Source organism: Typopeltis vanoorti, chromosome 10, assembly GCF_054136105.1.
Source record: "Typopeltis vanoorti isolate ZY-2024b chromosome 10, IOZ_Tvanoo_1.0, whole genome shotgun sequence".
In the NCBI taxonomy this organism is placed as follows: domain Eukaryota; kingdom Metazoa; phylum Arthropoda; class Arachnida; order Uropygi; family Thelyphonidae; genus Typopeltis; species Typopeltis vanoorti.
The window spans coordinates 51032122-51049902 of NC_143558.1; the positions used below are offsets into that span (position 1 = coordinate 51032122).

General features: G+C 35.3%; 1 protein-coding gene across 2 annotated transcripts in view; it reads left to right on the top strand.

Moving 5' to 3' along the window:
* The window catches only part of LOC150102412 (uncharacterized), a 261771-nt gene that overhangs the window by 165457 nt on the left and 78533 nt on the right, over window positions 1-17781 (top strand). For both annotated transcript variants that reach the window (XM_090399631.1, XM_090399632.1), the window contains exon 6: window positions 5284-5347. In XM_090399631.1, coding sequence (XP_090255757.1) covers window positions 5284-5347 — 64 coding nt within the window. The remainder of the gene's footprint in view (window positions 1-5283; window positions 5348-17781) is intronic.

Genomic DNA, 17781 nt, shown 5'->3' on the forward strand with positions numbered 1-17781 from the left:
TTGTTTATACCTGTCTTCATCACCGCCCTCCACATTTCTAGGCCAATAGCAATGTTCAACTAAATATGTCTTCCTGTCAACCTCCACATTACACCACACTGCCTCATAACCATTGCCACTATTTCCTTCTTTCATGTCTACCTTATGTGGACATGATTCCCCTGCTATCATCAGCACTCTCTCTTCCTTCCTGTCCTTTCTATACTCCAAAAAATACTGTATCCTTCCATTTCTATTCCCATTAGAATATCATCTTCATTCAACCATATTTCACTTATTCCAATGAGTTTGGATCGAATAAAGTCAATTAGTGAAACCATTTCATCTCCCATTTATACGTCTGGCATTTGTAAACAAATACAGTAATTCATTTTTAGGTCTATAACTGGTTTGAGGGTAGATGGTCCAAGATTTTTTGTCGTTTTATAAGTTTGTCCAATGGAATGCTCATCCAGTCGGACATTTCGTCCAATCTCAATTTGTCCCATCGATGTCAACTGACTATTATTGTCACCTGTGTCAACTGACTAACCTGACCAACCAATGTGTCAACTGACTAACCTAACCTAACCTAACCAACCAATGTGTCAACTGACTAACCCAACCCAACTGACCTGACTAATCTGACCAACCAATATGTCATCTGACTAACATAACCTAACTTGTGACGATGGACTATGCATATTATCTTGCGACCTTCTCATTTGTGTCAACTGACTATTATTGCCAGCTGTGTCAAATGACCACCTACTACTGTGCCAACTGACTAATCTGACTAACCTAACGTTTGAGCGTAGACCATGCATATTGTCTTGCATTTTGTCCAGTTATTTTCTATTGTACAAATAGCATTGGATGAATAAGATTGGACGAAATGTCCTACTAGAAGAGAAAAGTAATGGACGAAATCGAGGAATGGATGAGATTTTGATTGGATGAAAATAATTGGACGAACTGCTCTGAAACCCTAACCCTATAACCAGTCCTATCCTAGCCACTTGTTGGTTGTGATTTCTTCAATACACCTGCCCTATCACCTTTATTACAATTAACTACATTATATCTGCTACGTCTTAACTTTCCCACCCTATCACAATATACTCCATCTTCATACACACATTTGCTGCCACTTTCAATATCCACACCCTGTTTCTTTTGCATTCCTGTTGTCTTTCATCTCTCACACTACTACTACCATTTTCACTGCCAAGCACTTCTGATCCAGCAACACTTTCTCCGGTGCACTCACTCCAAAGCCATTCAAATGCAAACCCATCACTTGTGTATAATTTCATTCTTCCCTCAAACACATGCCATACATCCACAAACTGTACTCCCTTCTCCTCACACACTTCTGTAAGCATATCACTTATGATCTTGGCTTGCTGTTGCAACTCATCATTGTTATCTTTCACTCTTCTCAATAACCTTCCGATATTTGTCCTCACATGCTCCTTATGTCACTTAGATCATTTATCCCCACAATCACCACTTACTCTCTTGCTCGTTGGAAGTTTATTTTGCACTTGGTTAGACTATAATAAATTTAGTTTAATCCTTTATCCAAGTGTAGGCAAACAAAGTTTGTGTCTGAAAATATCTTTAGGACTGAGGCAAGGTGGTACATTAAGGGGAAGGCCACTACCCAGATCGGTTTCGACCTTTATTGAGCTCTCGTCAGTGGGAGGCAGACCCAGAAGTAGTGATGAGAGCTCAATAAAGGCCGAAACTGGTCTGGTTAGTGGCCCTTCCCTTAATGCATAGCATTATACATGTCTGCAAGGAGATGTGCTTTGCATTATGGGAGATACTAAGACAAGGAGTGATGAGAGCTTGGTTCACCTTTGCTATGAGTTGCCAACAGATATACGACCTTGCCTCAGTCCTGAAGACATTTTCAGACGCAAACTTTGTTTGCCTACACTTGTATAAAGGATTAAACTAAATTTATTATAACTCTCTTGCTCATTTCTTCCTCATTTTCAATGCTTAAATTATCCTACTCATGGCTCACGCAAAAAGTTAAGCAAGTTTTATTATTATTATTATTATTATTTTGACACCTCCAGGGAGTCCAAAGACTCATCGAGGGAGAGTGTGCCGACAGCATCGAACATTGGTCCCCTTCCAACTACTAACCGCGCTCAAACATACTTAACTGAGCCATTAGTAGCAGAGGCTCTACCAATCGACCAACCTTCGCCGGCCTAAGTTTGAGTGCAGTTAGTAGTTGGAAGTAGAAAAATCGTTCGATGCTGTTGTCACACTCTCCCTCGATGAGTCTTTGGACTCCCTGGAGGTGTCACATAATAATAATAATAATAATAATAATAATACTTATTCTCCCTCCTGGATAGCAGATCTTATGGACTGTTTCATTAACTAATCGTGTGAAAGTCAATAATTGTTTCATCAAATCTTGCATTCCAACAGTTTCACTCTCTGTCACATCCTCAGTCTCACCACCTCTTTTTCTGCCACACCTTACTTCTTTTTCTTCATTCATACTTTCTTTCACTCCCTTGTCACTAACTTTCACTTAACTGTCACCATTTCACTTACCTTAGTTTTCACTAGCTTTTGTTTCAATTCTGTTTCTTTCATTTACACCATCTTCTATCTTTTCAGCCTGTTTTGCATTCAATGCCTTATGGTCTAATAATATATCATACTTTCTACAAATTCATACTTTCTCTCATCTCCCATTCATTCTCTCTCTCTCTCTCTCCAAATACATTTCTTACACTCTGCCATGCATACAGATTACACTCATGAGATCAAATCATTTTTGAAAAGTCTATGTCATTAATCGCACTTGATTTTCGCAACACTTGCCTAGTTGCACTGGTCGATGCCCACTTGGTCAATTTCATAAGTACTGCCATTGTGTTTATATTTAAAGAAGGCAATTTCAACTAATAAATCATGCAGCCACACTTTGTTATCAAAAGTAAATAGAATAGTACAACACTAAAATTCATGAAATATTGTCAGTTATCACTCAAAATAGGCTACAACATTATCTGCTTAAAGAAAAGAATTGAGTTTGGCATGTTCAGGCCTAATACCACTTACTTTCATAATGTGATCTATATAGATATTGAATAAGAGTGGAGATAGCAGCAGCCTTATGGCACGGTACATTGTCAAAATTTCATAATTTGGATTATGCACCCTGGTAAGAGATGTTCATGAGCCATCCACCACGCCCACACTCATCCGTCTGCTCAGTAGAAGGTGTATCATGATTCATCTCTTCATAACAAGCTTTCCAAACTGTATATGCTCTTTGCACCACTGAAGACAATACAGCATGTTAGCTCAGGTAACGTGAGACTTGCATATTGCAGTCATAGAAACCTATGTTGTGAACCTCAGTTCTGAATGTTTTTGTGCAGATTTCTGTTCCAGTTGATGCCAGAACTCTGCATTCAATGATTTGTCAGCTGACAGGCCAAGGAATGGCGGTTTTATACATTATCCTGTGTGTGGGTGGGTGTCATCCACTGTGTGTAGCATTGCGATTGACTCCCTTTGTTTCCATCCCAGTATGGTATCACTAATTGTTGACCTGGTGTGGCCCATTTTGTCAGTGATTTGCCAAACAGATAGGCCTACAACATGCCATTCTATCACAATGCATCTTTCAGACTTATCAGTTTCCTTTATCGCAGCCATTTCACCCAGACGCAGTTGCACTGACTTGGAAATAACATATTCCTCCAATTTATACCAGTTACATATTCCTCCAATTTATACCATGACTCGTTACATGCCATGATGCACCTTGCCCATGGGGGGTGTCTGTTGATTTCTTTCAAGCAGTATATACAATTTTGAAATTAAGGTTAATAAAATTATTATAAATATTATTTAATTAATAATTATTTTTGGATAAAAACTACTTTTGTTTACTTTATTTTAGTTACCCCTGACAGTGAGTAATACGGATGAAAAAATCTTGGCATTATTTTAAAAAAGACGGCAAAAATCAGACAATTAAGTGGCCTTCATCATCATCATCGGCTTGTACATACATATGTACATACTCATGGCATGAAAAAGAAAGGAAAGCAGTGAAAATGATGCACAAAACCATCCATTTAAAATAATAATAATAATAACAACAAAAATTTTAAAATTCAGTTCATCAAACAAGAATGTCAAATAGATGAATTAGTTGATGAACTTGAAACAGTAGATGGAATTTCTATTAATACGTTGTAAAGTGCAGTTTTATTTCAAAAAGTTTCTCTAAATTGAAACCTTCAATTAAAAAAAAAAAAAAAATCCATCATCTCTTATGGCATTGGTTCCCAACCGAGGGTACGACCTGGGCTGTTCAGGGGTACACAAAAAAATAATCAGTATTTGTGGAAAAACAAGTAAAGTAAACAAAATGCAAAACTTTAGTCATAGTATTTAGTATTTTAGTTAAAAACAGTATTTTTAAAAACAAGGGGTACAATTGATAGAAATGGGTTTAAAAAAGGATATACAAGTGGATAAAGGTTGGGAACCACTGTCTTATGGCATTAATATATAATTATTATGAAAAAATACACTAAATTTACACTGAAAAATTTTTATCCTTAAAATGTAAAAATTGACATTTCTATAAACGAATGGACTTGTAATAGAAACCAGAGACAGATGAATCTTGGTGAAATAAGAATTCATGGTACTTGTTCTGCAGAAATGGTTTATTTTTTCAGTTAAGAAAAATTCAAGTTCTTCAAGATTCATTTTGAAACAGATGGCATGATTATTATGATGTTGAATATGAATACATTGAAGAAAATTTTAACAGGTAAGAAATGGTTGAGGGTATATCTTCATAATATGCAACAATACACCAATAATACATCCATGATCAATGTTGCTAAGATTGTCACATTTACCCAGGTTTGTTGCTTGCGATACACTGTTAAGAAACCCCAGTGTCTGTATTCAATTTGGGTATGTTTCACTCTGTGTGGGAGATGCCAGTGTCAACTTCCCATCGCCCCTGTTTCTAATGTTTTGTTCATTGAGTGTACATAATTTGCTCCTAATATTGAACCATTTTTGAAAAATTCACACTAGTTATGCTGTTCAACTTATAAGCTACTTTCTGCTGTTATCTTATCCTTACCATCATCTTGACTATGCTTATATTTATTGACAGTGATGTTTTTAATTAACTGTTTCTGCAATTCAAACATCTCTTCCAATAGACACACGTACACTTTTTTTTTTGCATTATAAAGAGGTATCTTGCAATTTTTTTCCTTTCTTTTTCAGGAACTTAATTTGAAGAATAGCATTTCACCATCTTTAGACAGACCTAGGTACACTATATTAAAAGGTAATTTACTAACATAAAATAAAATTTATATATTTTTAATTTGATATAACAGTTTTAATCCAACTATTTTGGAACATTGAATCATTGCAGTCAGTTATTAAATGTTTTTTTTTTCTTTTTTAAATATTGTCTTTCACATGTGTGAATTGACAACACACCAGGTATACGTTGTTATGATTATGACAAAATTTTGATTACTCCCTTCTCTGTTGTCTAGCTTATTAATTATATGAAACTCCTCTATAAAAAGGAGTTTCCAAGGAAAATATTAATAATAATAATAATTATTATGATTATTATGGTTGTTGTTCTTATTATTATTATTCATAAAAGCTAACCCTAGCTTCAAAGTAGGTGCGATTAGCACAGCTTAATCAAATAATCCTTATTAGCCAATCACTACAATTACCGTATATTCCGGCGTATAAGTCGATATTGGAATTTTTTGAGTTTATTTGAGTTTTTATAGTATACTCGTCGTATAAGTCAACTCGAAAAATTTCTTTTTTGTATTGACCAGTTGACCAATAGTGAACTAAAGTGCAATGGCTCCTTTTAAAAGAATGAAATATGACGCGAGTTTTAAGTGCAAAGTGATTAAATTTGCAAAAGAAAATACTAAATGTGTTGCTGCATGTCAGTTCGGAGTAACCGAAAAACTAGTTCGTGATTGGAGAAAAAATGAAACTTTAATAATTAAAATGCAAAAAATAAGTGCGCATTATGGAAAGGAATTTGTAAGTGGCCTATTCTGGAAAATAATGTCGTGGATTGGGTTCGAAAAAATCGCCAAAATGGACTCATAACGAGAAATAATATTCATTTATTTGCTTTGAAGTGGGGCAAAGCAAATAAAAAGGACAGCGAAAACTTCAAAGCTACAGTGAGTTGGTGTAGCCGGTTTATGGAAAGGAAAAATTTAGTGCTTTGACTAAAAACGAAAATCGCACAGAAGCTGCCAAAGGATTTGGATAAGTTATTAAGTTTTAAAAGATTTATAATTGCTAAAAGAAAGCAAAAAAATTATTTATTGTCTCAAATTGGAAATATGGGTGAAATTCCAGTTATGTTTCACATGATGGGGAATAGAACAGTAGAATTGAAAGGAAGTAAAACTATTTCTTTAAAAACAACTGGACATGAAAAAAAGCCGTTTCACAGTTGCACTTGCTTGTATGGCTGATGGTACTAAATTAAAACCTATGATAATTTTTAAAAGAAAAACAATGCCAAAGATCAAAATTCCAAGAAACGTTTTTGTCCATGTTCATGAGAATGGTTGAATGGAAGAAGCAGGAGTTAAGCTGTGGATAAAAAATATTTGGAATATACGACAAGGTGCATTAAAAAATCCAAACAGTCTTTTAGTGTGGGACATGTTCAAATCCCATTTAACGGTGAGCACAAAATCTTTATTAAGAGAAAATAATACCAATATGGCAGTGATTCCAAGTGGGTTAACTTCACTAGTGCAACTGTTGGATGCTTGTATAAACAAGCCATTTAAAGACAGTTTACGAAAACGGTGGAATGCGTGGATGCAAGAAGGAGAGAAATGTTACACAAAAGGAGGACAAATGTGACATGCGTCTTTGGTAACTATGTGTGAATGGGTAGCGAAAACATGGGATGAAATAAAACAGATACAGTAATAAAATCTTTTAAAAAATGTGCTATATTTAACAAATTAGATGGCTCGGAAGATGATTTTGTTTACAATGATGACGAAATTGATGCTAAATCTGATGGAGAAAACTAATACAATTTATATGACGATATACCGGAAGAAATTACAGAACCAGAGTACAATGAACTTTTCATACATTCAGACAGTGAAAATTAAATTTTAATTATGGAGTTACCTACCTATTTTCTTTTGTAAATAAATAATTACATAACGTGTAAATAATTTTTTCTGTAAATAAATTTGATATAAGTTGAAATATTTTTACTTATTTATCCTTTTTGTATATTGCTAATAAATTTAACAGAGTATGATACATACTAGTTTTTTCTTGGAAAGCAATCAATTTTTGACCCACCGTATAAGTCAACCTAAAAAATTTAGTACTTTTTTTCAATGCTGAAAAGTTGACTTATGTGCCAGAATATATGGTAACTTCAAAGTCACAATACCTTTACCGATAATAATAAGGATGATAATTATTATTATTATTATTACAGGGTGTTCGGGATAAATTTGACAGTTTCGTAAGGAAAAAGAAAATCTTCTTTGTATCTATTAAATTTAATGAATTGACAAAAAAACATTACAGGCAGAGTTAATTACAATACTATCAACAAGATTTACTCAAAATAACCACCATTAGCATCGATCACACCGATCCGAAGCAGAATCGAGCACCGATTCTGCTTCGGAACCTCGAACAAGCTGATGCTACAGTCTCCCTGGGAAGGGCCGCAAAAACTGTTTTAATTTTATCCATTAACTGGGCTTTTGTATTACTGGAAGTGCGATTGGTGTCTTTTTCAACTGCGCCCCATACAAAATAATCCATGGGGTTAAGGTCTGGGGAGTTTGGAGGCCAAACATTTGGACTGGTGAAGTCGTAGAAATTTTCAGACAACCATTTTTGACTTTTCCCAGAGGTGTGGCAAGGGGCCGAATCCTGCTGCCATACATACGGCCTACCATTGGCTACCCTTGTTATCCAGGGCTTGACTACAGTTAGCAACTCCACGAACAAAGCCCGAATTCCAATGCCAGGGTTCTTCAACACCTGTTCCTGCAGATTTGCGAGGAATTCTGCTGTACGAACACAATCAGATCGTCTGCTAGGGATCTTTCTTCTTGCTACATCCTCGTAGTCACCATTGCAAGTCTCTAGTTCATGCCTGATTGTTTTTACTGTATTCAGGGAGCATTGGGCAGCAGTCGTAATATCCTTATTTTGATGGCGGGCACGAATCATCATGATACAAGTTATTCTCTTCCATGATTCAGGTGGGTTCCAGCTATCCATCCTTTCTGACATCTTGTATATGAATGAAGAAGGGTCCAAACTTTTAAATGAAGAGAAGTGTGTGTTAATACATGTAACTTACGGAAAAATATAATTAATTATATATATGTCAAATTTATCCCGAACACCCTGTATATAATATTCTGTACCAGTGGCAGCCCATACATAAGCACTGCGACACTGCAGCACCCCCAAGGAAAAAATGAAAATTTTAAATTTTGTTTGTGTTTATAAATAATAACAATGCTTACAACAGTATATAAATGCAATACAACATGTTAAAGGTTACAGCTTATATTTCGACAATAATTGAATAGTTAATAATTGGAATTGTTCGATTAATGCTTTAGATTATGAAATAATCCTTTCTTTTAGGGTTTCATGGTGATCAGCATTCATTTTTAAAATTTTATGGAATTTACAACCGTGTTAAAAAAAACTTTTTTTATTATCCCAACGTTTCGATCTTCACATCAAGATCATCATCTGGAGCGTACATAAATATACGGGACAAGCTGAGTTACATCATTAATTGTAAGCTAGAGAAACAATGATTTGATTACATGTTATTCTACTGGCGTGACCTCTGGTGGAAAAAAAAAATAATAAAAAAATATATAAAAAAATAAAATAAAATAAAATAAAAAATAAATTTTTACATCAAGCTAAATTCTATTTTTACAGTGACAGGAATAAACATTCTTTTAGATAGTTTCTTTCAGAAACAATTGGTGTCCTATTTTTAGTATTACAATTCTTATTTTTGATTTACAATACTGGATTTTCTACAGTCCTGTTTATAGTTGTTCTTGGCAAATAAGGTCGAATATATACCTTCCATATGTTTGGGATTTTTAAACCATCATTGTTGTTTAGATTGGGGTGGTTGCTGATAATCTCAGAGGCTTCCTTGAATTTCCGTTCATACCATGATACCATGTTCTAGTGTGATGTAGACAGCTGGTGGTTTTCCAGTCAATTCTGTGTAAGGTATTCAGGGCATGATCAGAAAGGCCAGCTTCACCATAATTATTATGTTTAATGTGTCATTTATTTTCTTTTTGTCTAATAGGAATAGTGTGTCCTGTTTCTCCTATATATGGTATGTTGCAAGTACAATAAATCCAGTATACTCTAGGGTGAGCTAGTGGAGGGAGTGGGTCTTTGGATGAGTTGAGTAAGCTTTTTAATTTTGCAGGAGGTTTAAAGGTGGCTTTTAGGTTCTCCGTTTATTTTATCTGATATTCCTTTAATGTAGGGAATGGTTATAGTTTTATAGTCTGGTTTGTCTTTGTTTTTTATTGTGGTTTTGTTAGAGAATTTTGTTTATAGTGTTTTGGCTGTATCCGTTTTTTTTGTAAGTTATTACTGATAATTTTAAATTCGTCTTTCAGTGCCTGTTCACTGGAACAAATCGTCTGAGCTCTGTGTTTTAGCGTGTTGATGACACCTAGTTTTTGTTGGGTGGTGGTAAGAGTTTATGTGTATATATTGTCCCGTATGTGTTGGTTTTCAGTAAACAGTGAAGGAAAGATTGCCCGAGAGAAGACGTGACAACTGTATCTAGAAACGGAAGTGTGTTGTGTTTTTCAATTTCAGTTGCGAACTGTATGCGTTTGTGTTGTTTGTTTAGGTGGCTAAGGAATGTGTCTAATGTCTGGTGGCCATGGGACCAGATCACGAATTTCGCGATTTTGTATATGCAGCACCCCACTTAAAATTTTCGCCGGCAGCCACTGTTCTGTACTAAACTAAAAATACAAATATTTTTTATTTGACAAGATAACACTTGTCAAATAAAAAAAGGGAAATAAATATATATATATATAATAAAATGCAGAATGTAATCATATCAACTACCTTGTGTAACTGTGAACTATATTTGCAAACGATTACTGTGATCATTATTATTCTGCCTTATAACAGTTTTCACTCTTAATATCTTTATAATTCCACATTATGGAATTATAAAGATATTAAGAATGAAAACTGTAACATAAGAAATTATAGTACTGCTGCCTAAATATTATAAAATATATGTCATTCTCTGAGAGGTAACGATAAGTGAAAGTAAAGTGATGTACCGAACTGTACACATGGTTAGTACAGAATTGTAAAGTTATAAAATTGTCAAGTTTCATTGTTCATTGTTGCTGTTAAGTTTATAAAAAACTTAACAGCAACAATGCAAAAAAACTTTTTTTTTTATTTTAATTATTATTTTGAAAAGTGAAATGAATGGATATAGCATTATCTATTGCATGTGAATAAAACTGAATTATAAAATTAAAATGTTAATGACAAAATGTAAAACTAGCTGTTTAACTGTTTTAATGTAAAACTGTAACTGTGAATTGTTTTTGTTAAGATTACTATTAATGTTAACATTAATTAACCCAGATGACCATATCTGCACTCAGTGTTGAAGATGTGGTCATATCAAACCCATGTAAAGTGGGAGAATAATTTATTTTTTTCTTATAAGGTGGGGTTCTCTTCATAAGTGTGGTTATCTGATGTAAGCTTTAGTTTCCCGTGTCCTAACACACTCATTCTTAAGTGCCTCCGTAGTGCAATTGGAAGAGTGATGGGACATTTCGCGCTTCAATTGGAAAAGGCCTACGTTCGATTCTCGTCGTGATGGAAGGAAGGAATCTTTATGTGGACTTTTCATTTGAAGGTGAGTTAGCGATCTCATATGGTCGTAGGTAGCAGGGTTTTTCTCCCAGAAACTCTGTTTTTCATCCCGCATAGAGATAAATCGGCCCTTCAGAACACACAAAATTGACATACAAAAAATACTGGTTGTGGTGGGCAATGGATGGTGTTGATGAAGGTGATTGATAGTAGAGCTTCTGTGTGGTGGTAAAGACAGAGAGTTGTACAATGGGTGTCCTCCCATAATGAGTCTACGGGCTCCTTGGAGGCACGAATAATAATAATAATAATAATTCTTATAATATTACATTGTCCTAATCATAGTAATTTTAATAACATGTAACAAAATGTATCCTACACTCATGTAATTTCTTTGAAAGATAATAAACTGTGTTAAAAAAATTATTATTATAGAGAGGACTTTTAGTCACTCATTCCTAATTACCTGTCATGAGATCCTAACTAGCTAGTATGGTCAATTCCTGATATGTCTCCTAACCTTTAGTCTGCTTCAAATGATTCCTCTGAGTTCTACCCCAACCTGCCATAAGCTGCAAAATCTCGCTTCTCCCTATACTGCAAGATTCCTGTACTAACTTATATCTTTCTATCATATCTTGTCTCCTCTATCTATTCCTCAGACTTGAAAACCACATGCTCTCATACTGTCCTCATATGTGCAATTCCATAGGCCAGTAACCATCTTGATTACCTGCTGTTGAACCTTATCAACAATCGCCCTATCTCCTTAACCCAGATGACCATATCTGCACACATTGTTGAAGATCTGGTCATATCAAAGTTATGTAAAGTGGGAGAATAATTTCATTTTTTCTTATAAGGTAGGGTTCTCTTCACCAGTGCAGTTATCTGATGTAAGCTTTAGTTTCCCCTGCTATAACACACTCACTTCTCCAGAAATCAACAGTTGCTCAAAATGCTTTCACCCTACTGTTTCAGTTGTAATCCATCTCAGTTGCTCAAGGGAAGAAAGGCGAGTCATGAAGTGCATCAATTGCCTGAAGGATTTATCATACGACAGAAATCATATAACCAGTAGGAAATGCCGTAGGAATCTACACTTTACATCTGCTGACCTTTCAGAAACACCCTGGCAACATAAATCCAATGCAGCACACGAGGAATGGAAGTGTCTACTCTGCAGGAAGAACAAAGAAATGCACCTAAGGCAGCCAGGCCACCTGCGACGCAGCTGAGTATACCGGAGGCAAAATCAGACAACGAACTGAACAGATAAAAAAATACAAGTGAGTTCTATAATTTGAACTCCTTAAATATACTAATAGAAAATGATCTAGAGACTATAAAAGCCAGCTTAGTGGACCTTGTGCAAGAACTCTTTGATAAACAGAATGAACAAATAAGAAAAAAATCTAGCATATATAAGGATTTGGTCAAACATAATAATTTAGCAGTAGAAGAAGTCTTGCAAATTCGATTACATAAATGATTCGATTACATAAATGATTTGTGGATGTTTAGTGCGGATGGAAGAAGGGTGTGTGCGAAATGTGACCTGAACGAGGAATTGATGAATGCGAATATGAAGTTGATGACAGAAAGTGCTAGTACCGATTGTGTTGCGAGTGCACATTTGAAAGAGAAGGATGGTGAGAAAGACAGGCGAAAAAATGTTAAAAAATCAGGAAAAAAGAAAAAGAGCTATTTGACAACCGTAACGGATGTTAAAAGGGACGAAAGTGAGGCGGAAAGAAATGAAATCGAGAGAACGAATGAAAGTAGAAATGGCGTGATGCAGAAATCGCAAGTAAAAAAATCGAAAGAATGAATGATAGCGAAAAAAGAATGACTGATGGCGAAAGTTGGACGCATGTTGGAACAAAAGTACTGAACCAAAGAAAGATGAATGACAGTAAAAGTGAGAAGAATGATAGCGAAAGTTGGACGCATGTTAGTCCGAAAGTACGGAAACAAAGAAAGATATGTGAGAGTGAAAGTGAGAAGAATGATAGTGAAAGTTGGACGTATGTTGGACCGAAAGTACGGAAACAAAGAAGGATGAATGAGAGGGAAAGTGAGAAGAGGGGGTCGAGAGTTAGAAAGTTAGAAAGATTTAATGATAGAGAGAATGTGTCGCGAGGTTCGGAAGGTGAATTGGATTGGATGAAGCAAGAAATGAAATGGATGCGGAATGAAATTAAGAGAATTCAGGTCAAAACTATTAAAATAAATCATGATGGCATGAAAGAGTTAACAAAAGATGAGCGAGTGGCGTTGTATGGCGACTCCATTATTAAAGGTGTGCTAGAGGATAAAATGCACAAGGTATGTTTTCCAGGCGGTAAAATGAGTAGAGTGATTGAGGCATTGAATATGAGGCGGGAACGAGCAAAAGAGTTAATTGTATTAATTGGTACAAATGATTTGAGAGAGAACAAAGAGCATGTCAAAATGAATGTCAGGAGACTGCTTGGAAAGATAAATGAGAATAGTGTGACAGGAAGGGTAGTCAGTGTGTTGCCTAGGTATGATTGTGGTGAAATGAGGCGGAGAGCAAGGATTATGAATGATATTCAGAAAAAAAAGCACTAATAATAATAATAATAACAACAATAATAATGATGATAAGTTGGTGTACAAGTTCGGGAATAGATAGTATATTGGTTAGATGGATTGGGGATTGGCTCTCTGAATGATACCACAAGTTGTGTATGATGAAGCAGTGTCTCAAGAAAGGAGTGTAACCTGTAGCTGAGTCAACTGCAAGAACAGAACCCAGGATTCTATTCTTGGGTCCCTGCTGTTCAACTTGTTTGTAAATGATATATCATGTGGATTGGCTGAGGATCTTCAGTTGTTTGTTGATGTTAATTCCCTTCAGGAAGATTTTAATAGATTTTTGACTTGTACAAAGGAGTGGAGCTTTAGTTTTAATATTAATAAGTGCAAAGTGTTGCATTTTGAAGTGCAGAAATAAAAGGCTGTGTACTATATTGAAGGTGCCGTACTGCAGGAAGTGGATAAGATTTGAGATTTGGTTGATAGAAAACTGAAGATGGTTGACAGTAGACTGAAGTTCAGAGGTTATGTTGCATGTGTTGCAAAGACTGCTCATCATTGTGCTGCTGTGATAAAAAGTAAGGAAGAAGAAGGATAAGGAAGCAGTTATGTCGCTGTATGAAGTAATGGTCAGACCACACTTGGACTTTTGTGCTCAAATTTGGTCACCTGGTTTTTAGTGTGATGTGGAAACATTGGAGAGGATCCAAAGACAAGTGACTAAGACAATATCAGAACTTTAGAATGCTGGCTATGGAGAGAGAGAGGTTGAAGAAATCTGGATTACAGAGTTTGGTGAATAGGAGGAAAAGAGGTGATATGATAGAGACATTTAAGTTAGTGAGAGGATTTTGTTGGATTAATCCAGATGGGATTATAAAAAGAGTAGAAGGCATGAAGGGAAAAGCCAGAGGCCATCCCTAGAAGTTATGTAAGAGTGTGATGAAGAGGTTGCGAGGGGTGGATTTTTTACATGGGAATTGTCAGTGAATGGATTGCATTATCAGAATATGCTGTTAATGCGAGGAGTGTTAAGGAATTTGAGATTCGGTATGATAAATATATTGTTAGTTGAATGTACCTCCCATAATGAGTTGTTGACTTCATGGAGGATGCAATTATAATAATCATAATAATAATATGTATTGTACATTACATTGCAGAACAGTGGTCACATTTCATTATAGGTGATTTTGATCACTTCAATATGTGCAAAATCTATTTACTTTGTACAATGACAGATTTTTGGAAAAAGAATGAAAATGGTGAGGGCTGGTGTTGAAAATGCTTTGGAAATGAATACTAGAAGCATGAGGAGAGTAAAAAAAAAATGAAAGAGGAGAGTTGATCAGTGAAAGACGAAAAAATGTGACTGTGAATGTTTGTGCTAGTGTTGTAAGTAAAGTACTGGAAGCGAGTGAGAGTATACATGATACAAGTGATAGAAACAGTGGCGGCCCATACATAAGCACTGCGACACTGCAGCACCCCCGAAGGAAAAAATGAAAAATTTGAATTTTGTTTGTGTTTGTAAATAATAACAATGCTTACAACATTATATAAATGCAATATAACATGTTAATGGTTACAGCTTTTGTTTCGACAAAATTATTGAATAGTTAATAATTGGAATTGTTCGATTAATGCTTTAGATTACGAAACAAATACACTGCCATCTAACACAGTGTCAATATTGTTACGTTCGACCAATCGCAGCCAGTCTCGCTGATATTTGTTTGCGCTTGTGATTGCACGTTACAAGTCATTCTGACACTGCTCGTTTGAGCAGTGTATCAGTGTATCGTATGCTTGCCCATTATTTTTGTGAGATACGAAACTTTCATTATTGGTGTTTGTTTGTAGTGAGGGTGAAATATTTTTAATAAAGCAATTTTTTTATATGTAAATTTATTTATTAATAAATTGGTTGCTGATTAGGAAAAAAATAATTTTAAAAAAAAATTTTTTTTATTTTGTATGCAGCACTCCACTTAAAATTTTCACCAGCCGCCACTGGATAGAAAGAATGTTTGAAACAGTGGAAAATGAAGAGAATGACGAGATGGTAATGAGAGAGGGATAACATACTTAAGGTAGAATCCTTCACAGTGCAAGACATAAGACAGAATGGTTGAAGAAACACCTGGTGAGCAGTATGACAGAAAAGAATGGACAGATGAGGATAGAGTTTTGTATAGAGACTTTGTAATTAGATAAGTTTTTGAGGTGAGCATGATGAAATCATATTGCCATGGGACAAAGATTAAAGATATTAGCAATGCCATAAGAATGCAGAGAGTGAAAGTGAAAAATATGCTTATTTTGGGGTACAAATGATCTGGTAGGCAACAAGTGTTGTCTGTGAGAAGATATGAAAAAGTTACTGGTTCAAATGAATAAGAAGGAGACAGTATATAATTTTGTGAGTCAACTGCCATGGTATGATAAAGGCATTCTAAGAGGAACATTATTGCAATCACCACTACATATGTTGTAACTACGTTACAATTCACTATGATGAGGAACAAATAAAAATTAAAAATAAACAGACAATAACTATACACACACAAAAATAAATACACAAATAATTGGATTTTAATTCTGTTTGACTAAGCATTGCTGCTTTGGTCACCTGTTTGTTTACCTTAGCCTGACAAAAATAAATGAAAATTAATAAATACTATGCTTCTTTGATTCTAAGACACATCATTATTTTTGGTATCACTAACAAAGGAATATTATAATACAATACAGTTTATTGACAGTATCTAAACAATAGAAAACATAGGATCACTAACTATTCCAAAATATATTTAAATTCAGTCTGATTTTTTTTTAATCACGTTTCGATTCAGAGTCATCAATGTTCATATTTTCACACAAAATACACTAGTGTCTAAGACCTAAGGACGAACATTATTTCTGAAGATTGCAACTGCAAATTCAGATGAATCAGCTTGTGGCATTTGTATAACTGATGATTTCGAGTAGAAAGTGGGTACACATTCAAATTTTCGAATCATGCACAAAGGGGTCACACAATAGCACTCAACAGGATAAAAGGCAAAAGGCTGCACTAAGCAAATTGTGTTTGAAGGAAGCTCTTTTTGGGAAGGAATAAAGTTGCAAACTTGGATGTCTTGTAATATTTCAAAGACATCATCTAGATGATTTCATGTGGGAAAGAATTATGGAAAGCTTGACGAAGACTACAGAATTACTGATACTGCCAGAGAGTTTGGGATATCATAAAGTGTTATATCCAGACTGGGCAGTGTTTCAAACCAATGGAATGTGTTCCAGATGTTTGCTGAGAGGGTGCTCTCACTCTACCATGGAGCATGAAGACAGATTTTTGGTTATAACAGCAAAATGTAATCGATGCACCACAGCAGGTCGGCTCCATTCAAGCACAGGTACACGGATATCTCGGCAAACTGTGGCAAGACATCTGCAATAAGTAGGCCTATACACCTGAGAGACATGTAGTCTGCATCCCTTTATCTATAAGTTCATCGTAGAGCATTTTCAGTGGTGTTATAACCATAAAAATTGGACAAGACACCAATGGGTTAATGTACCATTTACAGATGAGCATTGTTTTAGTCTTTCCTCTGATTCTAGACAACACTTGATCTGATGTGAAAGTGGTATTGCTTACCATCACAAGAATGTTCTCGAAAGGGATAGATATGGTGAGCAGCGGGATCATGGTGTTGGGAGGCATTATGTTTGGTGGATGTGCTGAGCTACAGTTGCTGGAATAAGGGACTGTGATTGGTGAATGATACTGCAATGAAGTTCTTCAATGTTATGTTCAATTGTTCCATGGAGTTGTAGGCAAAGAATTCATTTTTATGGATGACAGTGCCACACACCATTGTACACGAGATGGTGATATTTCTGGAGACTGAGGATATTAGAATCGAGTGACTGCCAACCCCAGATCTCAACCCCATAGAACACATTTGGAAAGCAATAGGGAGATGCATTGCTGCTTGAAATTCTCCTCCAGAAACCAAACAAGGCCTTATCCTTGATCCAAAGGAAGAGTGGGCCAGTTTGCCTGAAGAACTGAATCATTTGGTGCTAAGCATGGTATTGTTGTGAGAGCTGCATCACAGTTCTGGGTGGATACAGTCCATACTGAAATGTCTCTCTGCATAATTTTCTGTGAGGACTGTACATTAATTCCTTAACTATGTTCTTAGGAAATTTGTAGCTTTTGCCAAAAACATATTGCAATTTAAT